The sequence below is a fragment of the Ictidomys tridecemlineatus genome, chromosome 2 (genome assembly GCF_052094955.1).
Source record: "Ictidomys tridecemlineatus isolate mIctTri1 chromosome 2, mIctTri1.hap1, whole genome shotgun sequence".
In the NCBI taxonomy this organism is placed as follows: Eukaryota; Metazoa; Chordata; class Mammalia; order Rodentia; family Sciuridae; genus Ictidomys; species Ictidomys tridecemlineatus.
Genome location: NC_135478.1, coordinates 173,951,972 through 173,978,928, shown reverse-complemented (window position 1 = coordinate 173,978,928; position 26,957 = coordinate 173,951,972). Strand labels below are relative to the sequence as shown.

At 36.0% G+C, this 26,957-nt stretch overlaps 1 protein-coding gene across 1 annotated transcript in view; it reads left to right on the top strand.

Annotated features, from left to right (window-relative positions):
• Fbxl13 (F-box and leucine rich repeat protein 13) overlaps window positions 1-26,957 on the top strand; it is a 208,680-nt gene that overhangs the window by 43,041 nt on the left and 138,682 nt on the right. Inside the window, exons 8-9 of the mRNA XM_005319523.4 lie at window positions 20,149-20,244; window positions 25,577-25,709. Of these exons, the coding sequence (XP_005319580.1) occupies window positions 20,149-20,244; window positions 25,577-25,709 (229 nt within the window). The remainder of the gene's footprint in view (window positions 1-20,148; window positions 20,245-25,576; window positions 25,710-26,957) is intronic.

The following is a 26,957-nucleotide window of genomic DNA, read 5'->3' as shown; positions in this document are numbered from 1 at the left end:
AAGTTATTCTACACCTAACCTCCTAGCTTTCATCACTCCAACCTTAATAATTCTTTTTTGTTGTTGTTGTCATTCTTTTTAGGTATACATGACAGTGGACATATTATACCAAAGGCTGAATGTTCTGATAGGTGGAAACATGTACTTTTTTGACAGAGATTTATTTCCCAGGAGTACACCTTGAAAATGTTCTCTATTCTTTCTCCCACCCATCTACAAAAAAATTAATTAAAAAAAAAAACTATGGGTAAATGGCAGAAAGATCAATGGAGAGAAGGGAAAGGAGAAGTGCTGGGGTCTGAATTAGAACAAGATATATTCCATGCTTGTATAATTATGTCAAAATGGATTCTACTGTCATGTATAACTAAAAAGAACTAATGTCAACAACAACAAAATATCAAAATAGAACAAAAGAAAAAAATGTTATTTATTCACTATTTTTGTAGACTAAGCATATCTTGAATTAAAGTCTTCCCCCTTCCCATTGTTTGTTAGTTCCAGGAAATGATTAGAGCAACTTTGGTTTTATTTAGTCAAGAGAAGATTAGGACTATTCTTCAATGATACTGTGTTTTAGTACCTGGGACACTGCGCTCTCTTCAGGGCACTGAGGGCTGCTCTTCAATTTGCCACACATCGGAGAATATGGAATATACAGCGATATATAAAATTAAACATTAAATGGGTGCTAGTGATCCCATGAGAAAACATTTGTTGACAGGAGAAACTGATAAATATCTCTTTGATTACCAAAATTATTTTAAAACTTTTTTTTTTCTGGTTATTGTTTAGGGAAGAGCCCATCATGAAGCAGGCACACTGTGATTCCTTGCAGATTAGGATCAAGTTCATCATGACGACCCCTTATTTTAATTTCATTACCAAGAATAGGCTGCAATCCTATATTGCTATGTTACATTTTTCTAGAAAGGAAACATTCCTTGAAATTGTTTCTGTAATTCCTTCAAATATTTTCTTAGATCAATATTTCATTCTGAAATGTTACTGTCATCTAGTGGTATTAAAATGTATTGTAGACATAAGTTTCCTAGGAGATACAATAAATTAACTTATAAATTAAATCCTATGTTAGCATTTGTGTGTTCGTGCCTGTGTGTGCACATGGTCATTTTTAATTCCTGTAATAGGAGAGTGACCTAAATTTGAAGCTGGAAGTTATGAGTTTTAGGTCATATTTTTCAATAGTATCTATTGAAATTTGAACAAGTCATTCAACCTAACTCTCAGTGTATTGGAAATAATAAAGGTCATCATGATAAGAAAACACGACTGAGGGAGGGAGAAGTGTTTTTCTTAACCCCCTCCCCGATTTTTTGGAGAGGCAGGATGATAAATTCAGTTTTAATTAAATTTAAAATATACAAGCAAATTATATGTTATTAACAATATGTTGCTTTGCTTTTTATGTTTATTTTCATAAAGTTCAAGTTTTATATTGTATTTTTATTTTATTTGTTCTTTTTGGATACACATGACAGTAGAGTGTTTTCTGACATATTGTACATACATGGAGTATAACTTATTCTAATTAGGATCTCATTCTTGTTGTACATGAATGATGTGGAGTTACCCTGGTCATGTATTCATGTACAAGAATAGGAAAGTTATGTCCACTTAATCAATAATTCTAAGTTGAAGAGTTTGAATGATTTTAACCTAAAGTTTTCATGATTTTTAAATTGATTAATTTTATCAAGAACCATCCTTACAAAAATGATAGAGCATATGGAAGATGAAAAACTATAACATAGAGGCAGCCAGAAGGAAAATGAAAGGATACGCTCTGGAGTATCCTGAGCATGCTGCTTAATCTTCTTGTATCTAGGTAGTCTCATTTGTAAAAGGAGGGTGAGGGTAAAGATGGTGAAAATGGTGATGGTGGTGGTGGTGGTGATGATGATGATGATGATGATGATGATAATGATATCTTCTGCATTTGCTCTTGTGAGGATTAAATGAGTTAGTATTTATGAAGTTCTTTGGATGATGCCTGGTGTATAGTAATTTCTCAATAGAGATTACTGTTATTAATCATTGAGTTTAGAATATTGGATTGTGGAGAAAACACCAGATGGGAAGTTAGAAAGAATAGATTCTAAACTCAGCTTTGCTGCCTCTGATAGCCAGATTTTTCTAGGTATCCAAATTCTCTCAGTGTCATTGTAAAGACTTTGAAAATCCCTAGCAAAAATATTTACTCGTATTTTCTCTTTGAAATGAGGACAGGTTAGGGTGACTTCCATCTCTACCTGTCTATAAATCTTGGATGGAAATGAGTTCAATGTCAGGAATAAATTCTGAAGAACCTAGAGAGCATTTTATATATGTTCTCATCCCTGCCTGCAATGCTTCTTCATCCCAGTAGACTGACTGGATTGACTGGAGCTCTTTCTGAGTGTAGTGATTTATATATCATCCATCAGAGAGGATTCTTTTGACCACCAGCTCCAAAATCAAGTCCTGTGTAGAATCTTATTCTTTTCCTTCCTAGTACCTATTACTATTGTAAATAGTTATTAATTCTGTGTGTATCTTACACTAAATTTATGCTCTCTAGGTTTTCGGGTTACACTTTTTTTTATACATAGGAGACTCATAAGTAGAATATCAAGATTTTATTCATTTAATTTATTATTGTCCATTTAATGTCTATAGTACATAAGGCTCTGTCTTTGAGGCTGGGGCAAGGTAGATTAGATAATAGCAGACTTGCTCTTAAGGGATTTATGTTTTGCTGTGAAGAATCAGATAGTAAAAAAGTCAACAAACACAAAATCATGCCTCATATAATTACATGCTGTGAAGAAAAGAAATCAGGCTAGGATGAAACGCAACTGGGGTATACTGCTATAGACAGTACTTTCAGGGAAGGCTTCTCTCTGGGAGGTGTTTGCTGGAAGAAATTTTTTTAATAACTAGGAAAATGAGATAAATATTTTAGGGATGGTTGAGTAGGTGAGTTTGGCTGGGAGAATTTATATTGGGAGTGACAAGATATAAATTTGGAAAGATGTGTTATTGGGGCCTTGAATAAGAGATGAGAGATAGGCTTCAATCTATGGGCATTGGAGAACCATCCTAAGTCAGTAAAACCATGATGGAATAAGAAAGCTGTTCTCTTTCTCTTTTACCCCTTTCCTTATCCCTACCATGGGTAGGTTGAGAGGGCTGAGTGAAGGAAATTTCTCTAAGAAGGAGCCCTTGGATAGCATCAGTGGGAATGAAAAGGAAAGGACTTGTGTGAGAACCAAAGCATGAACAGAGTCCCAGGACCTGTGGTATGTGGAGTGAAAGGGTGAGTGAGGCAGTGCCTTGAGAGGGCAGCATTGAGAGTGGCAACTAGAGGGTTGGGAGACTTAGTAAGAATGAAGCCAGGAGGGAGCAGAGCCAGCTTCTTTATTGATCTTAAATGCATGACTCACCCCCTGCCCCGATTCCTGACTCATACTTCCTGTTTTGCCAAGTGACTTTCTTTCTGTACCATACAATGTTCTATTTAAATGGTTGGTGGAGCCTAATTAATTTTAGCAGCTTACCATTTGTTTGAGGTGGCTTGTGAAATAATATATCTCAAGAGTTTATGTTTTATACTCATAAGATAATCCTTTTTTAAATTACATTTTTGAAAATAATTTTAAAAATTTTGCTCTAAAGTTTCTATTAATTTGTTCCTTCATATTTATAAATGTGTTCAACTCACTCCTTCCCTTTTTTTAAAAAAAACATTTCTCAGTCCTGCTTCTCTTGAGTTAGTATTCTATTTTTTCCTTATATGTGTTGTCAGACTTCTTGACACTACCTCCTACCTGCTCAATGAATCACTCAGAAACTGCTTTGAGCAGTCTCTACCTGGGTGTTCCAAAGTCACAAGCCAATTCATTTCCAAATAGAACTCATCATTTCCTTCCTTCAACCATATCCTGCCAACCTTCACTTTCTCTTATATCCTATTTCTGAATGAATAGCACCATCATCTCCTTAGCAGACTCAGTCAGAATTTGGAAATTATCTTTGATTTGCCCACTTCACTTTCTTTTCCATTTTTAGTTGGTAATGTTCTTTCTTTTTTCTCTCCATTCTCTCTGGTACCATCTATCAGTGATACTCTAATCAAAGCTACTTAGTTGGTCTTTCAGCATCTACTCTTGACTTTGATATCTCAGCCCATTTTTCCTTTGTTCACCAGAGGTGTCCTTCTAATATCACATTTGTTCATGGTTCTTTCCTGGTTAAAATCTTTCCTGAACTCTCAATTGACTTTAACAGCGGCATAAGGCCTTTCATGTTTTAGGTCCTTGCTACCTCTCAGTTTTGTTCTCATTTCCCCATGGAGCCCTTGTCTGTGGTCATACTGAGTTACTCCCTATTACCTAGGTGCAAGACACACACTCTGGCCATAGGACTTTGTCCCTCAGGCCCTCTCTGTGTAGGGTCCTCTGTTCTTTCTTGCATGGCTCCCTCTTGCTTAGACAGATTGGGTATCATCTCTTCTAGAAGGGCTACCTTTTTTTTCTCTAAAATATTCTTTCTTTTAAATATATATTTTTTTGGTTTGTCAATGGACCTTTCTTTTATTTATTTATATGCAGTGCTGAAAATTAAATCAGGGCCTCACATATGCTAAGCAAGCGCTCTATCCCTGAGCCACAACCCCAACCCAGAAGGGCTACCTTTGATTTTCTGTTCTCTCATTCAGTCTTGGTTATTCATCCTTCCTGTATGTTCCCAGAGGCCCCAAGGCACTTAGTGTCTCTTATTTTTTTCTGTTGTTTTGTATTGTACGTGCCTTGAGGATAGGATCTGAGCATTATCTGCTTTGAATTTTTCAACCCTTAGATACTTGTTGACTGCACTCACTTTTCATCTTCTTTGATTCCGCTTCTCTCTTTTTAAAAATATATTTATTTCTTTATTTTAATGTGGTGCTGAGGGTCGAACACAGTGCCTCACATGTGCTAGGCAAGCTCTTTACCACTGAGCTACAGCTCCAGCCCCTCTGCTTCTTTCTTGAAATGCTTTTTTTAGCCTTTATGACATAACATTTCCTGTTTTTTGGTTTTATTTCTATGCTCATGAAACGTTTCCTGATCCCCACCAACCGGAGTTCTCTGACTGAACCTCCAAATGTTGACTTTGGCCCTCTCTCTTTTCTGTACTTTCTTTATCTCAGGGAAGTCATAGCCAGGCTTTCGAACACCACTGTATGTTGTTGGTGTTGATTTGGAATAATGATAGATACCTTTCTAACTTTCCTAACCACTCAGCAACTTCAACTTCTAAATCATAATGAATGTAAGGCCCATGATACTTTCAATGTGCAGTGTTGGGAGAGTGAGGTGATTTGGGGGGGGGACAAAGAAATTTAATTTTGGAATCATTAATTTTGAAATGTCAATGAGGCATTAAGTTAGTCCTGGAAGAATCTAAAAAGTCATAAAGTCACAAAATCCTCCATACAGAGGATTTTGTCCAATTTCTTTCCCAGGACAATATTCCTCACAGAATATTGAAGTTTTAGAGAACGGTATGATGATATCCTCTTTCTCATCTGAGTTTGGGATCAACTGATAAGTAGACAGTTGTAAATTGAAATATTATATGGTATACCTGACAGGAGATTATGGCTTCATTCTCTTGATACTGAATCATATATACTCACCCCTTAGTCACTGCATAGCTGGACAACTGAAAATTTCCTCCATGCTGCAGAGAGAAGACCAGGATGTGTGCATCTTGCTTTCAGAGTAGGGATGTTGGAGCAGGAGTTGAGTTGCAGACCTAGATTTTTCTTCCAAACCCCATTTGGGATGCAGTCTCTTTCATTTTGGAAAGGATTAGATAATTAGAAAGTTTTTCTTTATATTGAAGCAGATAAAGTGCCTCCAACATTTTGTATATTTTGTCCCTGTTTCCTTCTATGAGTTGGATCTGCATTCACAAGGCATATGATCAAATTTGTTAATTATTTAAGCATAGGCTATAATTTTATTTTCCAGTTCTTTTTATTGCCCATTCCCAGTTCACTCAATTGCTTGTTTTTCTATGATAGTTTCTATTTTGAACCTTCCCTGACCCCACCATTGCCACTCTATTAGCTGCCATCTTATAAGAATTCTGTCTGTAAGTTTCTCATAAAGTGGGTCCAACTATGTTTTACCCTCCACTCTGAGAAGGCCCATTTCTTCTGAAGGGCAGGGGAGATCTCCAGGTAATAGGTTGTCTGGATTGCTTCATACCCCTACCTGCATTCCCTCTTTATCCTGGCCCTAAGGTTAGCAATGTGAAAGGAAACTATACAAAACAATGTGAGTATATAACCACGTGATTTATTACTCAACACTGATTCAGAATTAGTGGGATCAGAATCCGTGGGAGGAGCAGCACTCTAGGCTAGGATGTCTGTTTCAACTTAATCCCTTTTGCAAAGAAACCATTCTTTCCCATTGGAGATACGTAGACCATTTAAGTCTCTGTACCAGTTATGGTTTATTTCATAGCTTGATGATTTCCTCTTAATGCTTTTTGCATGATAAAGAAGTCCTTTGCCAGAGCAACCTGGAGCAAAATATACTTCGTTGAAACTTATTAGCCCACAAGGATTGATTCCCATTGTGTTCCCACTGTGTTCTTGCTATTATCACTCTTGTGGTTAAAAGAATATTCACCCTTCTATGTTTCTACACACTCCCCCAGTGTATTGTTGTTCTCCATTCCCTATAATATGACTGATCTATTTGGTTTTTCCAGAATGTTCTAATTTATCTTCTATTTCCATTATTAATCACAATGTCTCTGCTTCTCCTAGCCAAAGGCTTTCTCCTTCAATCTCCTTCACATTTAATAGCTCTCAGAGCTAGAAAAATATTCAAAGTTTGAGCTGATTATTGCAACATCCAGTGTAAATCTCATCTCTCTTAAATCAGATATTTACGTAGCCTGTCTTTACCAGCCCTGAATCTGTGCTAGTTAGACTCACTATTGACATAGTGAAAATTTTGTAGCTCTGTTATTCTTTCTGACATGAATGACACCTTCTTCAGCATTTAAGTCTTTCTTGAAACTCAGCCTCAGTGGCAATACTCCCTCTTAATTTTCTGTCCATCTCTCAGGTTTCTCTTAAGGTTCCTTTAGGGATAATATGTCCTCATTGGTTTGTAAAGGCCCCATCAGTGTTCCTCCATTCTTCTTGCTCCATCCTCAATTGCTGGTGATTTAAATACATGCTTTAGGTTGTATCCTATTTACTTGAGACTCTCAAATCTATTTTTTTTCAGTCACCTTTCTCTTTTGAGACCCAGGCCATTGTAATCAGTGCCTGCTGGATAACTCCACTTGCAGATTCCACAGCATCTACCACCCAGTGTGTTCAGCTTGAAGACATGCTTACCACCCCTCTGAGAGTACTATACTACTCACCATTCCATATTCCCTGTTTTTAAGTCCACAGATTTCAAATGTGTATAAAATGCATCCATACTACCCTAAGGACATGATAGGATTTTTATATAAGTTATTTCAGGTTAATCCTCCCAAAATATTTTTTTTAAGAGAGAGAGAGAGAGAGAGAGAGAGAGAGAGAGAGAGAATTTTTAATATTTATTTTTTTTAGTTCTTGGCGGACACAACATCTTTGTTGGTATGTGGTGCTGAGGATCGAACCCCGGCCGCACGCATGCTAGGCGAGCGCGCTACCGCTTGAGCCACATCCCCAGCCCCCTCCCAAAATATTTTTGAACTAGGTATTACTTCTGTTTAGCAAATGAAAGAAAGGATGCTTGGGGAAGCCCTTTTTACTTCATAGAAGTGTGAGTTATACTCCCTAATATTTGATGGAAATAGTTTCATGTTTATTTCTTTACATCAGGTTTGCATGTTCTCACTCATTTGACAGCCAGTAAGTTCATTGTCTATCATCAAATAACCTGCTGGTCCCTGCTCCTTGGTTGTGTAAGAATCTTATCTGGATAATGTGGCTGAGCTCCCTGCCTAAATCAGCACAGTGTCTTAAATACAGGAAAGCCCACAGTTCTCTGAGTCCAGCAGGCCTCTTGGAGTTCAGTTGCTATGGCTTTCTGATAGCACTCATTAGAAGGCTTGTCTCTTCTTAGGAGGGTCTGCGTGGGAATGAAAGACAGCTATTTGCCATAAGCTTCCATTCCTTCTCTATGTCTCAGGAATTGCTTTAAATCTGCCTCCACACTTAGTCACAATCCCTGTGATCCAATTTCTTTCTCTAAGGCAAGGGATTTTTGTGGAGCTAGTTTGGCTTTTAGGGTGAATGACAGCTTCTGCTTTTGGCCTTGCCATGTTAATGCCATTAAAGAACTCAAGTATTGCCACATAAATCTTCCCATTCTTCTGGTCTCTTTCAATAAATATAACCAAACAAAATTAATGTTTCAATATATTGTACATCATTGTCAAATGATATGACATTTCCTACTAAAAAAACATATCAACAGCTGGGTATTGTGCTGGTGCTAGGGATGTGGGGTATGGAACTATATTTGTTAAAAGTCCCCCATATTGTAGGCATTGTTCATCTCAACATGTGTTATCTTGTTAATCCTCACAATTTAGTGAATTTAGTATTGTTCTCATTTTATCTTGAAGAGATAGTTACTTGGCTCATGGTAATTTAGTGGTGAAATCACTATTTGAGAAAGGGTTTGTTTGAATGTAAGTATTGTTATTTCTCCCCTGGCATGTGGTAATGACTGTCCTTGACCTTGCGTTGAACTAAAATGCTGAGGTTTTTATCTGAACTGCTGGCTAGCGAGTCTACCTTATGTCACTGGTATTCTCAACCTAAACACAATAGTTTGTTATTCCTGTTCAATTTCATGTTGTTGATTTTGGTTCTTATTCAGGAATTCAGTGAGTTAGTTATGTTTTCCAACCTTGAGGAATTCACTGATTTGATAAACATGATACTTACATTCTTATCCATATTGAAAAATGTTGAACACAAATTCTATCAATTCCCTCTTTGTGGAACGTTTTCTGCTGCCTCTGTGACATGCCTCTCTGGGTTTTGTTTTGTTTTGTTTTGTTGTTGTTGTTAGTAATATATTCACATTTTGTACCTTCCCACAGAATCTTGTATTGTATGGAATATGAAGTGGTTTGTATGCTGGTGGGATGCCCAGTCAGAAATACATCCACCAGGGTGGTTCAGTTTCCCAGTGAAGTGAGGAACAGATTCTCCCCATTGCTGAATGTGGTAGGGCATGGTATCCAGAGGATTTGACAATAACTCAAAGGTTCAACCTACATCCTGGCCTGGTGGTGAGCATGCGAGAATCCCAAGGGTTCCTATAGGTGGATAGTGCACAGTGATGTAGATATAGGTACTATCAACATGTGGTGATCTTGGTGATAGGTGATCAAGGATTGGGTGATCAGGTCTCAATCAGTGAAGGTGTCTGTCTGTAGAACTAAGGAAGAAAGAGAACCAGCACAAGCAAGGCAGAAACCCAATCCAGATGAGGGTTTCCAGAAATAGCAATAAAAATACAGAATTTCCAGTTAAATTTGAATTTTAGATAAACAAATTTGTTGTTAAGTATAAATGAGTACTGTGCAATATGTGGCATCTACTTATACTAAAAATTTATTTGGGCACCTTATACTATATTTAACAGCCCTAATCTAGGTAGAACTGGACAATGGTATAGAGTTATATTTGCCTTCTTTAAACTAAGATAATAATTAAAACATTGAAAGTTCTTTGAAGGATCAAATGCCTAGTACACGAGAAGTATACAATAAAGATAAAACTTCTTTCTACCTCCACGTATCATTTTACCCTTCATTTTGAAAGTACAGCACTTAAAAAATGGATTAGGTAGTTTTAATAAATAAAGCATCATATAAGCCCTAAGAATAAGTGAGCTGTTTTTGAGCTGGGACATCAGTCTTCTCCTACCTTTCTATTCAGATTTGAAAGGCAATTATGCCATTAATTCATGTGCATTTCCACCTTGCTAACTGAAGGTCTTGGACTTCTTAGCTTCCATAATTTCATGAGCCAGTTCCTTAAAGTAAACAAATCTCCTTCTCTCTCTCTCATCTCATAGATGATATAGAGAAATATAGATATTGTTGGTTCTGTTTCTTTGGAGAACCCAGACTAGTACAGATTTTGATACTCAGAGTGGTTCTAGAGGAACAGGATTTTAAGGATGAGTTTTCTGAATTGGTTCTGGAATTTCTGAAATTAGCTTTTTTTATGTGATTAGATTTAGATAAACAAATTTTAGATAAACAAATCTGTTGTTAAGTATAAATAAGTACTGTGCAATATGTGGCATCTACTTATACTAAAAATTTATTTGAGCAAAAATTCTAATGACTTTATTTCTATTACTAGAGAGAGCATTGGTAGTCCATGGTATGATTTGGCAACAGAGATATTCAAAATATCTCCAGTAGATACTCCTAATCACCTCCTTATTTCAGAAGAAAGGAGCTGTATTATACATGATACTTTTGAGCAGTTTTAGAAATCTAACTAATGCATTTAAGGTTGACTGTTGCTTCTAATGTTACTAAAAAAAGTATTAAAATATAAGTATTAGAATATTCAAATTCTCAGGTCAAGCACTGTTAAATAACCTGAAAGCTTCTCTATGTGTCCTCAGAGATTCATCTCCTGCAGACTCAGGGATGAGATTGGTGAAAATCAAATGCAAAATCATATCGTACAGCTGACCATGCAAATTAAACTCTTAGCTTCACAGGTTCTCTAAGTGAAGGCATTGATAGGGAAAGAATGGGAACCCGAAAGTTGGAATGAAATTATGTGAGATTTGATTAATCTGGGAGCACTGAGGTCTTTCCACCTCAGTTTGAGGTGATTAACCCTACACTTCATGAGGAAACTGTAATGGCCTCCTCTGAGGCAGTTACCATGAAAGGCAATGTTTATTTCCCCCACTTCTATTACTCCTCTTTGCTAATCTATAACTATACTCAAATCTCAGCATGCCCCTAAAGATGGAGGACAAAGTATAACCCATGAGAGTATTCTATATTTCAAAAGAAGATTTTTCTAATTTATAAAGACAGAAATCTTGGAAATAATAATGATGGAAGAAATATAAAATTAAAAGGGGTTGAGCACAACAAACAGAGATTCTGCATTTAATATTGCAGCTCAGAGAGTAAGGAAGAACTCTAACAGTTTAATTTTGTTTGTTGGCTCCAACAAAACAAAAGGTAAGTGGCAGTGAGCATCTTAGAACTTCAGGACTTGTCCTGTATAAGTCAAAGGAAAGGATTCAAAGACTTAGGGAGATTGGAAGGTTAGAATGGATTTGTCATTTCAACCTATTCATCCCACTGGGAGTAGCCAGAAGGCACACTACTACTCCCTTCACCATGACTGTGAGAAGTACATTTATGAGGGAAGCCCCAGCATCCTTGAAGAACTTTGTCACAGTATAAATTTAAAATTAGACACAATTTATGCATCAAAGAATTATACAACTATTAAATAATAATAACAATGCCTCCTTAGTGATTGCTTAGCCCTTAGTTTGCAGAAGTATTCATGTGATCAGGTCATCCTGTAAGGACTAAATGCTAAAGTTACATAGTAAAGTGGAAGAAAGGTTCCCAATCAGATCAAGATATCTATATCTCTTAAAGATTGTAAAATAAGAAAAAGAAGAAATTTTAAAAAATTTCTATAAAAGGCTGATTTTCTTTTAGCTAAATCAAGTACTTCTCTTTGGCATCTCTATCCACTGACTGAGTAGGTGGTCCAACTAGTAACTAGACTACCATAAGTCAAAGTTGGCAAAATTGGAAAGATCCCTTTTCTTGATGGAAAACAAAATATAATAAAACATTAAAAAGTCAATTCTGGCCCATTATACATTAGGTGTCAAAGCCTATATCATAGTTTTCAAGTAGGCCTGGTACTTTGCCAGGAACAAATGAAGGTGGCGGATCCTTGCCCCTTCCTAGAGCCATTAAGTAGAGATGAAAAAAAGGGGTGGGTAATGGACCATATCAAAGCCCAAGCAATGTTACCTTAGGAGGTTTATGTAGTGCAAATGACTGAGTTTTCTTGGGAGGAGGAAGACACTTAAACTAGATGGGAGGGAGAAGGCTGGTGTGGAATGTGGGAGCCCAAACTACATAAGGAGGCTGGTCTGGCATGGGATTTAGAGCCCAAGGAAACAAAAATTGTATAGTCAAGGAGTGAGGACTCTAGGATGTTGATAGGCTAGTAGTCACCCTTGGGAATAACAGTGGAACTTAGTGCATTTAAGAATGAATTTACGAGAGAGAAGATGGGAGGGGAGGGGGGGGATAGTAGGGGATAGGAAAGGTAGCAGAATATAACGATTACTAATTGGGCATTATGTAAAATTGTGGATGTATAACCGACATGATTCTGCAATCTGCATTTGGGGTAAAATTGGGAGTTCATAACCCACTTCAATCTAATGTATGAAATATGATATGTCAAGAGCTTTGTAATGTTGTGAACAACCAATAAAAAAAAATAATGAATTTACTTCTGGAATAGGGATTGACCTATATGTAATATCAGGAAGAGAGATGGGTAAAGTGGTATTTGAATAGGAAAGGTAACCAAGCAATGGAAGCTTGGTATTTACTAGGAAATTGAGAGCCAGGTTTCTTGCTCTAGAAAGTAATTACAAGTATGGAGAGGAAAACACTAGGATGAACCCTGTGGTATTAGATTATAATTGGGATTTCAATGGGAAGTCGTGGTTTTTAATACACATAGCTAAATAGATAGGTGGGACTTGGAGTGAGAAAAACTTCACTAAAGCTTATGGAGAATATAATCCTAACCAAATCAAGGTTCTATTGGGAAAAATTAATTGTTAAGTAACCAACATCATTCCAGTAGATCCTCAAACTAGGTAGGAAATGCCCTTAGCCCCAGTACATAGCTCACATTGACACTTGCTTGATATCTTGTCTTCTCTAGATGTCATTTCCTGAGTCTTACCCATTAACCTATTTAATTTAATATTGCTAAATTACTAGCCAACTTCTAGATTATCAGGAAACTTTTTCTGAAAATGGTTAGGAAGTAAATGTTTTAAATTTTGTGATTCAAGAGGCGATGTCTTCAACTCTTTGAGCAAGTTCTTCTCTCCAAAAGGCTAATTTGAGGTCTTAGTTTGAGGTCCTTACAAAAATAGCTGGAGTAGTTTGGCCAAATTTGGTGTACAGGCTATAGTTTGCCAATCCCTGCTGTAGACAACCTCTATCCCCAGCAATCCCATGATGAATGTAGCTTGGCACCTCTTCTGGACTATAATATGCTAGATCTATGGCATCTGTAAGATCCTTCAAGGTGAGCCAAATTCCTAATCTTACTTCCTTGTTGACATTTTTCCCCAGAGGGTGACCCATGTCATCAGAACAAATAGATTGAACCAAACTTAGAAAATTCCCTAAAGATCTTTTTTTTTTTTTTTTTTTGGCAACAATGCATTAATCTCAAAGGGGCCAGTTTTCATATTTTCCAGAGATTAAAAATAAACTTTTGTTAGAATGTGAATGCATTTAAACCTTTGCTAGTAGCTTAGGTCACTGTTAAGCAGCTTGGATAAGTGTTTTGAAATGTCATAACAAACCTCTTAGGTCCATTCCACCATTGATATCTACCCAGTAGAGTTCAGTATGGGCTTAGCCATGTTTTGTATTGATAGGCTTGCTCACAAAAATTATCACTCCCATCAACTTTACCCATGTTATAAAAGTCAGAAAATAGAGATTAAATTACATGTTGTCGTAGGTTACATAATGTCTTAGTAATCTTGGCTTGCTAAAACAAACACCATCAACTGGGAGGCTTAAACATCCAACATTTATTTCACAGAGTTCTGGAGGCTGGGAAATCTAAGACCCAGATGCCTGCAGATTGCTTGCAAATTCCTTTCTTGGTGAAGTCCCACTTACTGGCTCGCAAATGGCCACCTTCTCACTGTATGCTCACGTGACAGAGGAAGCTCTGATGACTTTTCTTTTTCTTAAAAGAATGTTAATCCTATTATATGGACTTTACTCTCATGACCTCATCTAAACCTAATTACCTGCCAAAGATTCCACTTCCCACTACCATCCTATTGGAAATTAGGGCTTCAGCATATGGATTTGAGAAGGAATTCATCCATAACACACAGTTACCTAGAATGGGGATTCATACTCTAGTTTTCTACATTTAGGAATTGTTTCCCTACATAGTTCTTACAGAAACAGTACTCCATTCTAGAATGAGAGAATGTTCTTGCCTGATTGCAATTCTGCCTAGAATAGAATGCATCTGTTGCTTATAACACACCTCTTAGCCTGTAATTTAATCCTCACCATAAAAACTGTCCTGAACGTTTTCAGAATGGTTATGAAGATAATTATTGGCTCTTTTTCATCATAACCTGCTTGACAACATATAATGATGATTTTATCCACTTTTTTTCTGACAAAAGATATTTGTGTCAAAATTCTATAATCACCCAATTACTTGACAGCAAAATTTGTTCAAAAGTAAACTTCCATTTAATTGAGTCATTCTTTTAACCCAAAATTAAAATGGAACTTTGACCAGTACGAGGTCCAAAGTTTGCTGTTTTAACTAAGTGTTCCTTTTTGCATAGCATCTGATGTAAAAAAATATAACAACCTTTTCACTTCCACACTTCAAGGGAAATTTAATTATACTCATTAAAAAGAAAACTTCCAAGAGTATAACACTTACCAATCTACCTACATATCTTACTTGTACATTCTATTTAAGCTTAATCTTTAAAATTTTAAAATATTGATACAACACATGGACTATTCTTAGCAATTATCTTGTTCTGTATATCCAAACTAGGGAGTTTTATAGAAGTTATTCTTATTTTTAATACAGTACTTCTGATGCATAAAATGGTAGACATTCTAAAAATGTAATTAATGTGAGCTTTTCATGTCCATATGGCATCATTGGAAATACCAATAAGTCAATTATTTTCTCATGCACAAAATGGTAGATATTCTAAAAATGACTATGGGGGTTATAATCCACTAAACATTGAATCCTGTGGACATATTGACCAATATTTCCAGAAATGTTTCTTAAAATATTGCAAAATATTTTGTAGTAAAAAGAAAGCAGTAATATGGCCAAATAAGTTTGAGAGATTCTGGTTAGAACAAAGTAAAAGCTTGGTTAGGAAACGTCCAGAAAAGGACAGAAAATTTAAAATAAGTACGTACTAATCCAACTTAACAAATTATATTTAAGAGGTTTTGCTTTAGGACTTTCTTTTATCCCCAGAAATATAGTAGCTTTAACCCTTTACTCTGGGCCTCTTTTTTTTTTCTCCTGGAAATTATTCTTCCAGCATTTAAGATGCCATATTACCCATCCCGGGTCTTCCTGATTCTCTACTCTTGGTGCTCTGTTCTTTACACAATGTCCCTGTGTTAATCTGGGTTCTACAGAGAAGCAAAACTTGCATGTCTGTGTGTACATACTGTAAGGAATTGGTTCATATGATTATGAAGACTTAGAAGTCCAAGATCTATAGTTGGAAACCTCAGAGAGAGTCAATGATATAGTTACAATCCAAGTCTGAAGGACTGAGAATCAAGAGAGCGGAGGGTGTAAGTTTCAATCTCAATCTGAGTCCTCAAGCAGGAGAAAACTCATGTCCCAGCCTGAAGACAATCAGTCAGAGAGGTAATGAGACAGAGACTTATTATTTCTTACTATTTTTCATTCTATTCAGTCCTTCAGTGGATTTGATGAGAACTACTCTCATTAGGGAGGGCAAATGCTTTACCTGGTCTACTGATTTAAATGTTAACCTTATCCAGAAATACTCACACAGACTTGCCCAGAAACAATGTTTAATTGAATATCTGGATACCCCATGATCCTGTCAAGTTGACACATAAAATTACCATCATAGGTCCACCCTTGTCAACTTGTACTCATACACATCTCCTTGAACCATACTTGATCTCTCAATAAAGATAATAATAAGTTCATAATTCTATATAGCACAATTCTGCTGTCCTGTTTATAATCAGAAAGGTATTAATTATTTCCTAGAAAAAGAGATAAAATACTTGAATATGTTTACTTGTCTCCTTGATGTCCCATAATTGAAATGCTATAAAAGTATGTAAATACAATGATATAAAGTCAATACATCTTATGTTATATCATATCAAGAAGGAGAAGGAAGAAAACAAATATAATAGAGATATACATAGATGATACAGATATTTGATATATATTTATAACAAAATAATGAGGAATAAGCTAAAAATAACGAGGAATAATAGCTTATCATGAGGTTACACCTGGTATTTATAGCTACCTACTTCCATGACCTGTCTGTATTCCCTTTGTCTTAAACAAGCACCTCAGGTGATCATGGTTCCTTACCTGGTATGACCATACAAATTTTCATTCTTGAAGGGTCTGTGCCATTAAAAGACCTTCTTGGATTGGGTTGTTTTTTTCCTTGTTATTACCTAAACACAGGGCATCACTAAGATACCTACAAGGATCTCCTGTATTACAGACATACTCTTCCTTATCTACATTGTGGAGTGAGAGTCCACTTCCTCCTTGATCATCAGGATCAATCACCCCAGCCAGCACATGAACTGCATAGTGATTCAGAGAAAGACACAAGGAGACAAGAATGATGGAATAGTAGTTTAAACTTCCAGTTTAATAAAATTATTGTTTTATCTCCTGGTTGAAACATTCCTTCTTTTGGAACTAGGACTTTAGGCCACTGTCTTTCAGTTCATTAGAATATTGAGCCAGGAGAATAAGGTTATGGGAACAGGATTAGTGGATCATGAGGGGTAATAGTGAGTATGTCACTCTCATTTCTGACCTGTGAGTCCTGAGTATGGGAGAAAGTATCATAAACAGTATTAGATGCTGATTCAGAGGACATAGAGGCTTTTGGAGAATATTGCCCCAGTTCCACAATGTATTGCCAACTACCCATAATAGTTAATGAGTCATCACAAGACCATTTCACCACTTTATCAAGCCAGTAACTTCAGGGTGGTGGAAAACATGGTAAGATTGGTGAAATCCATTAATAGGCCTCTGGAGGCATTTCTTTTTGCTGTGGTGTAAATTCCTCAACCAGAAGCAATACTGTATATATTAAAAACCACAACTTCCCACTAATACCCAATCCAGTCTAATACTACAGAGTTATTTCTAGTATTCTTCTCTTTCATACTTGTAAATACTTTCTATACCAAGATGTCTGATTCCCAGTTTCCTAATACTTTTATATTTTAATCTATCCCTTGTCCCATAAGTACCAAGATTCCATTGCCTGGCTGTATTTCTTATGCAAGTGCCCCTTCACCTCCATTTCTTTCTGACAGGCCATGCAGGTCAGGCCCTCATCCCACAAGTAACTTCACTACTCACTATCCTAAGTTCTACTGTTATCCCCTAGGGTGACTATCTGCTTTTTCAACTTTCTTGAATTCTCACTCTTTGGCCCATTTCTATGTTTCCTGGGTTGTATTCCCTGATCCACACCAGCTTCCTTTTGTAGTTTGGGCTCCCATATTCCATGCCAGGCTCCTCCCTCCCATCTAGTTTGGAAATTTCCCTCTCCCACTGAAACTCAGATATCTGCACTGTGCATCCTCTGGAGGAGACATTCTTCTCACTTTGCTTGGGCTTTGACAATTTCCCATGGTCAAAGTGTGTTTCTACTACATGGCCCCTTTGCAAGTGCTTATTTTGTTCAGCTCCACCTAATGGCTCTACAAAGGGGCAATGATACACTGCCTTCACTTATTCCTGGCAAAGTATCAGGCCTACTTGAACACTGTGATATAGGCTTTGGCACCTAATGCATAATGGGCCAAAATTGAACTTTTAACATTTCATTTTCCATCAAGAAAAAGGGTCTTTTCCATTTCTTCAGTAGTCTCCTGGTTAGTAGTAGGACCACTTACTCCATCGGTAGATAGTGGTGCTAGAGGGAAGTACCTGATTTAGCTGAAAGAAAACTAGCCCTTCACAGAATTTTTTTTATTATTTCTTCTTTCTTCTTAAATTATAAGGCTCAAGAAATACAGAGATATCTTGACATAATGGGAACCCTTTCTTTAGCTTGACTTTACCATGTTGTTTTTGAAGAATGACCTGGCCACTACACATTCGCATACAAAGTACTGTCTAGTTGCTTAAGAGGTATTTCTATGGTTGGTTATTGATGCCCACCATCACATAATTCTGTGATGGATAAATTGTGTTTAATTTAGATTTATACTGTAACTCTTTCCCTCCTTGCTAATTGGGTCTGGAGTTATTTTGTTGTTCTCTACTGTGTTTATAGCAAGAATTTCCACATTAAATGCATTACTATCCAGGGTATTTAACAAATAAGTAGGGAATACTGGTACTACTAGAGAATATAGTTCTCAGGAAGTTCATGGAGAGCTGGCTCATCTTGGAGACCAGGGAATTTAAGAATTTTAGAATCACAGAAACTTTGTGATGAAGGGGACTTAGAATTGATGTCTTCTTACAGGCTCCTCCACCCAAACTCAGAATCCCCTCTGAACACATCCAGTGCTCCCTCATACTCAGTGAATAGGCACCCTTTCTGGTCAGTTGGCCATGTTAGCTCTTCCTTCCTCCTTGTTGCTACTTTTGTATGGGACACATGTGCTGATACCTCTAATACCAATCTAATGCCACAGGGTGTTAGAGAAAAGTTAATTCTAACCAAGAACACTGTATATCCCTTTTGGGGGGCTTGCTTGTTTTGTATGGAAGAGAAAAAATGTTAAAAACCATTTTTGTGCTAGAAGATATTAGAGGTTTTTCCTAATGTAAAGCTGAAATCTGTCTGCTGTGATATCCTCCTAGGGGCTCTGGTTTTGTCACATAAGATCAAAATGAAAATAGCTACTGGGTTCCAGTGCTTCAGTGTATTGTAAAATTTCCATCTCCCCATCCCGAGAACCACTTCTAGTCTCTTCGAAGAATATCACTGATTTTCACATTGAGTCAGAAGTAGGAAGTAGACTGTAGGCTTGAAAGGTCTCTGCTCTAGGTAGACTTCTTGCAGCTGTCTCTGTAACCTTAACTGAAATCATCGTATCTCACCAGGCACCATTTCAATTTCTTTGAGGCATGGTTGGCTTCCTTGAACTGGTGAATCCCTTTTCCTTTTCTTTCCCTTTGCCAGGGGTTAAAGTGTTCAGTTTTTTTCTCTTGTTACATCCATCCATTTCCCTCATGATGTGGGCTTTCTTTCTCCTTTCTCATCCCAATACTTCTTCACTAGATGCTCTTCTTTTTCCTGAAATTCAAAGCACCCTGGCTCATAGTGGTGCCGAAACATATTATTGAGTATGCTCAGATTTCATGCTCATATATAGACTTTCAGTGGCATATGGTTTTCTTAAAATGCCCCGTTTTCTGATATGTGTTGTCAATTTTATGGGTTAGGATGTGTCTTGCATAGAGTACCTGGTGATTATCTATGGAATTGAATTAGAAATCATACTCTTCTTCCTTGATGTTCTTCCCAGGTTGCCATATTGGCAACAGTGTTCCATGTGGAATTAATTTCTAGTATTTCTAAATGTAATTACATATGAATGTTTTAAAACTTTCAGTTATATTTTAACTGAAATTTTTAGTGGCTCCACTCCTTAGGAGAAACTATAGGTTTGTGGTAATTGTGCTTAAATTCTTTGAAACAGTTTATTCTACATTGAATTGTGGAACACTTGCCTTTTAAGTATTTCTGGGAAATGGTCTATGGAATGAATGTGGTGTGAAATTATAAACTAGGTACTAAACAATTAAGTGTTGAAATAAAGGATAACATTGTACAAAAGGCATCAGCAGATAAGTTCTAATACTTTGGATAAAATTTCTATCTTCAGATAAAATTCTAGTGCTTAAACTTTTGCTATACAATATATGGATTATATTACCATTTAGTCTCTCTTAATCTCTCTTTCCCTCCCTCCACCCTTGCATGCATGTGTGCACACACATAAAAAGTGGGAAGAATTGCATCAAAGTTTACACATTTTTCAAAATTGTGTATTTCTTTTCTTTGCACTTAGATTTTCTCGTACCTTGGTTTAAGAGATGTGATAATATGTGGTCAAGTAAACCACTCCTGGATGGTGATGATACAAATAACTAAATTGTGGAATGCTGTAAGTAGCTACTCTCTGAACTATGGGGTCATTTTAGTTCTTAAGGGCCAATGGACTGCTATAAGACCTGCTTTAGTAGGGACCACCTTCTTCCTTGCTCCTTACTCTGTGGCCACCAGCAACAAGTGCATTTGTTTTTCTTTAGTCTGGGCAGAAGTTTGGAGGGAGAGATAAAAAAGAAAATAATGTTATTTTAAGAGATATATTAGTATTTTAAATAGTAGATATGAATTGAATATTATATTAGTATTGAAGCAAAGCCTGTTTTATTGAATATTTTATATCCTGGCTTCATTGTTAATATGTGCCTGATTCCTTCATGAGTATATTCTGTATGTTGAATCCTTGCCTATGAGGAAGACAGTTTAGACTGTGTGGTTTGTAATGACCTATTCATCACTCATAATTTGGAAGGATTAGTTCTACTAAAAAGAAAGAAGAAAGAATGACCTTATGTGCATGGCTAATGGTAGGTAAAACTGACAAGATGAGGGGTTTGAACTCAAAGAGGACAGAACTGACTGATAATTAAATTCAAAGTATGACATTGATATAATTTTTTGCTAAAATTTAAGCATTTAGCTGAAACATCCAATTTGTGAGTAGCCAATTCCTCATTTTGTCATTTCTCATTGCCTATTTTTTTTATAATTGTGACACATTTAAACACAAATAAAAGCAAAAGTAAAACAAAGGCCAAAATATAATTATGGAAATAGAAATTTACTAAACATAAAGAAACCTAACCTCCTATTCTGGCTTTGTTCTTCCTGCCACGTTCTCATATTCTCTACATCTTTATCCAATGAGGGCAGAAGTGCTGGCTTTTTCTAATTTCTGCCAGGCTGCTGCAGGATTTGTCCTGATCTTAATTATTTGTCCTGATCTTAATTATCCTGATTGCACATATTATTTCTCCTTCAGAGCATTTGGATTCATTTTTTCTTTTTTATGAGTGTTCCAAAGCGAAAAGGAACATCCCCAAACATTTGTCACATAAATAAGAGATTTATTCGTATAAATAATATAAAGAGATGATTCGTAAAGTGTGGTCCTAAGACCAGCAGCATCAGCAACATCCAGGAACTTGTTGGAAATGCAAATTCTCAGACCCCACCCCAGAGAAATTCTGGGAGTAGCAAATCAGCAATCTGTTTGTTTGGATCGTTAAATCCACCCAGATGATTCTGATGCAGGCTAAAGTCTAAGAATCACTGCATTAAACTAAAAATAAACTTAAGGCATGAGTATCTGATTTGTTAGCTCAGATGGAATAAATTCTCTTGATATTGTCATACAGAGTGAGAATACAACAGTTCAGCTAAGAATGGGGAGGGTGCTCTGATGACATGTTTGGTTGACTTATAGATTAGTGCCCTTGGCACCTTGTCAACTCCTCTTAGTTTCTGTAAGTTTCAGAGACTCTGAAAAATGGGGTCAGTCCCCCCATTCACAAGTCAATCTAATCACAGGATATCATCCATCCTCCATCATTAGCAATAAGGAAGGTGGAAAAGTCAGCTATTGACTGGACTTTAGACAACAGGGAAAATGATGGCCATTGATTATTGATACACAATCATAGTTGTTGAGAATACAGTGTTATCCAGGAAACAGATAAGTCATATGTGGTTACTTTTTATTGTTGATGACTCTTCTTCCCAGTGTCTTCTTGGAATGAGAAACACAGGCATGATCCAAGTTACAAAAATAGTACTAGGGAAGAATAGGACAGAAATGTCAGTCTAGAAGTCCATATTGGAAAATGCCAGAGTATGTGTCTGCATGCATGCAAATGCACTGACAATATCAAGAAGGCTTTGTTTATGTGTTGCATATATTAATCCTATTCCCTGATGAATTTTTAAAATTTCTGCACTCATATTTTGTGCTGTTTTATTATGTTTTTGAATAATTGTAACTAATATTTACTGAGTTCTGCACTGAGCACATTAAGTTGCATTTTCTTAGTTCACCCCTGAAGTTTCCTGAGTTAGGCACTATTATTTTTCTCACTTTACAGATGAAAAACAAAAACATAAGATAAAGACATTGTATCCATCTACAACTAAAAAACATATTAACAAAACCAAAAACTAAGGCTTAGTTAAGTAATAGCCCAAGTTGTTAAGTGGTTGGATTGGAATACAAACTCTGATCACTCTGACTACAAAGCATATACTCATATTTAGCAAATATTTTTTAAGAAAATGCCACTTTTGCCATTTAATTTCCCCCTACTTGGATACACAAGATTTCTGCTTTCCAGGTTCTTTTAAAATAATAGAATCTGGTGGGACTGGTGACACACACCTGTAACCCCATCCATTTTGCAAAACCGAAGCAGGAGGATTGCAAGTTCAAGGCCAGCCTGGGCAACTAGTGAGACCCTGTCTCAAAATAAAACATAAAAATGGATGGGGATGTAGCTCAGTGGTAGAGTGCTTGTCCAGCACATGTGAGGCCCTGGGTTCAATCCTTAGTACTATGGATGGGGAGAGGGGAATCTTGAACTCTGAGAACCAACTCTCATCAAAAAATTGACATTGAGGAGTAAAATTCATGTAGGATTTGGTCCATTAAATCCTCTAGATATTGTGAATTTTGTTCTTGGACTGAATTATACAATCAGAGAGAGTAACATAGCTGGATCTTGTTTCTTTAGGTTTTCTGTAAATTGTGCTTTTTTTTTTAACCCTGAATTTAGCTATTGATCAGTGTTTTGTTGAAAGAAGTCCCTCAATTTATTTAATTAGTTTCTTAGCTTGTTTCTCTCTCTTTCTATTAAAATCCTTTAGTGTACATCCTTTTCCTCATTTTTAAAATACATATGAGTGTGGAGCTAGGGTTGTAGCTCAGTGGTAGAGCACTTACCTAGCATGTGTGAGGCACTGGGTTAATCCTCGGCACCACATAAAAATAAATAAGGTAAAGGTATTGTGTCCATCTACAACTAATATATATATTTATATTAAAAAAAAATACACGATTGAGGGCTGGGGATGTGGCTCAGTGATTGAGTGCCCCTGAGTTCAATCCCTGGTACAAAAAAAAAAAAAAAAAAAAAAAAAAAGAAAGAAAGGAAAGAAAAGAAAAATCTGTTAACACCAAAGATTGGTGATATGACAATGTTTACCAAGATAGGAATATAAACTTGTTTAACAACATGGGAGGGCAATTCAGAAGCATCTACTTAATTTGAAGACACTCAAATCTAGGACCCAAGCAATTGCATTTCTAGGTATATAGCCTAGAGAAACTCACAGATGTTCTCAAGTCATGTGTTTAAAACAGCAGAAACACTATACATGACCTAAATGTCCATCAATGGAAGAAGAAATATTTTTTAAAAAATAATAACTTTTAAAATATATACAATGGAGTGATGGAATGCTATACATATTTTTTTTTGGTGGTACTGGAGATTGAACCAGGGGTACTCTACCACTGAGCTATATCCACAGCCCTTTTAATTTTTTTATTTTGAAGATCTCAGTAAGTTACCCTGACTGGCCTTGAATTTGCAATCCTCCTGCCTCAGTCTCCCAAGTTGCTGGGATTTCAGTCCTGTGCCACTGTGCCTAGCTACTAGATAGATAGTAAACTAAAGAGTTAAATAAACCTGAATGCATCTCTAAAATAATACTGAGAAAAAAAGTAGATAATCAGTCATCATCAAAATTAAAAATTTGGGGGCTGGTGCTGTGACTCAGTGGTAGAGTGCTCACCTAGCATTTGTGAGGCACTGGGTTCAATCCTCAGTTCCACATAAAAATGCAATAAAGATATAAAAAAATTAAACATTTTTGGATCCAGCAATCCCACTACTAGGTACGTGTCCAAGGGAAATAAAATCCATATATCAAAGAATCCCTGCATTCCCATGTTTACTGCAGGACCACTCACAATAGCCAAAATTTGGAATCAACCTAAATGTCAACAACAAAGGAATGAGGGGGAAATGTGGTATGTAGACACCAAAGAATACTATTCAGCCATTAAATAGAGGAAATCTTGTCATCTGCAACATGTGGGGAACTAGAGAACATAATGTTGAGTGAGATAAGCCATATCCAGAAAGACAAATACTATATGATCTCATATTTATATGGAATCTTTAAAAGTTGGCCCACAGAAGTAGAGAGTAGAATACAGGTTAAGAGACTGGAGAGGAGACAGGAAAGGGCAAGGCTGGTGTACAAATGCATGGTTATAAAAGTGAATAAGTTCCGGTGTGCCATTGCACAGTACAGTGACTTTATTTAACAATGATGTGTATTTCAAAAGAGCTAATAGAGAAGTTTTGGAATGCTTGCCACAAAGAAATGATAAATGTATGAAGTGATGGATATGCCAGTTACCCTGATTTGATCATTATACCATGCATGAATGTATCAGAACATCATTGTTCCCCATATAGATGTATGATTATATGAAAATGTAAAGAATATTTTAAACAAACAAAAATATTTAAAAAATACATGATTGTATCTGCAGGATAAATTCTTAAAGGTAACATCTTTATGATAAAAGTTAAATTGATTTATAATCAAAAAAGTATATGGTGTTATAGAGTGACTTTTGCTCCAAGATTTTTTTTAGTTCTGCCTGCTATTTGAAATCTATCATCTCATTGTTAAACTATTTTGTATATCTTAACTCACAAGTGGGAGACTAGATGTTGTCTCATGTGTTAAATCATTTAATAATAATAATAAAAAAGAAGCCATTTGTGGACTTGGGATATAGCTCAGTGGTTACAGTGCTTGCCTAGCATTTACAAGGCTTTTTAGTTTAGTTTTTTTTTTTTTTTTTGGTGGACACAACACCTTTATTTGTATGTGGTGCTGAGGATCAAACCCAGGCTGCAAGCATGCCAGGCGAGTGTGCTACTGCTTGAGCCACATCCCCAGTCCCCATGTACAAGGCTTTAAAAAAATTTTTTTAATTTGTTCTTTTTAGATAGACATGACAGTAGAATATATTTTGACCTATTATACATACATGGAGTATAACTTCCCATTCTTGATGTACAAAGCTTTGATTCTTAGAAACATATACATACACATACCCCCAAAGCCATTTGTGTTTAATGTGCTATATTTTTTATTGGCAAACTCAAATCATTTTGGAATTGTGTTTGTATGTGTGTATATTCCTTTTTTACTTATGAAATTTATATTCTCTAGTAGAACACTCTAATATTTAACTTTTTTCTATTTGGGAATGATGTGATGGAGAACTTTTAGTACTTGATAATTTAAAATATTTAAAATTTTTATATGAAACATATTTTTTGCATTTCTTAATGCCTTTTGTTTATCCTTCTTAGATTAACTTTTCCACGGTGAAGAATACAGTTACAGATAAATATGTAGTGTCTACTTTGCAAAAGTGGCGTCTAAATGTGCTGTGTTTGAATTTTCGTGGTTGTCTTCTCCGACCCAAAACTTTGAAATATGTCAGTAAGTATGTTCATTACAATATTTGTCTTGCTTTTCTATTTTCTAATTAAATAGATGAAAAAAACATAAAGAAAAGGGAAACTTAAGTGATAACCTTAGGTCAAAGAATGTGGACTGCAACCACACTAAAAACTTATGGTTAGTTCTTACTTGATTATATGCTCTGGGAGTGAGTTGGTCCTTTGTGCATTCTTGATCAATATTTGATCTTGCATTTGTCTATTTATGTATCATCAATTTATCTACACCTGTAATCCCAGCAGCTCAGGAGACTGAGGCAGGAAGATCACAAGTTCAAAGCCAGCCTCAGCAACCTAGTGAGGCCCTCAACAACTTATGGAGACCTTATCTCAGAATGAAAAATATAGGACTGGGGATGTAGCTCACTGGTTAAGCTCCCCTGGATCTCTCTCTCTTTCTCTCTCCCCCTCTTTCTCACCCCTCCTTCCCTCTCCCTCTCCCTTTCCCTCTCCCACTTCCTCCCCCACACTATTAAGAACATATCCTCACTTAACAAAATCTAGCAATAAACAGTAAAAGTATCTCCCTTCAACTCCCTCAAACCCATTCATTTACTGAAAGATACCCAGTATTATCATTTTTCTGTCTTTCTAAGATACATTTATATAGACATGTAATTTGAAATACACAGTTTTAACTTCTGACATAAAAGAGATCATATTGTTTTAGATTTTCTTTTATGTATTGGAAGTCTTTGCATGTCAGTATATACAGACCTCCTAAATTCTTTTTATATATTGTAAAACCATTTTATAGATAGACCATAATTTATTTAATCTTCCTCTAGATGAACAGTAAAGTTATTTCTATTTTTTCCAAGCTGCCTTGTACTTGCAATGTGATTTTTGTCTTTAACCTATATCTCTTTTGAGATGTGGTTTTTACTTACCATGCATGTACTTTTAGAAATGAAACAAATTATTTTTAAAAGCATATTCCATACTGATTCCAGATAATGAAAAAGAATGCCATATATAAGCATAAGTATCAACTTGGATAAGTCTAAAAATAGGGTAAAATCAAGTTGCAGGATGACACATGCACATACATATAATTATATCACATATCATTTAATACAATTTTTCAATGTGAAAACTTAATATGTATATAGTTTGCATTTTATATATACCCATGTACACATATTTATGTTTTTTAAGGACATAGCACAACATGCTAACACATAAAAACATGAATAGAAGTAAAAAACTCTAAATGTAAGATAGTGTT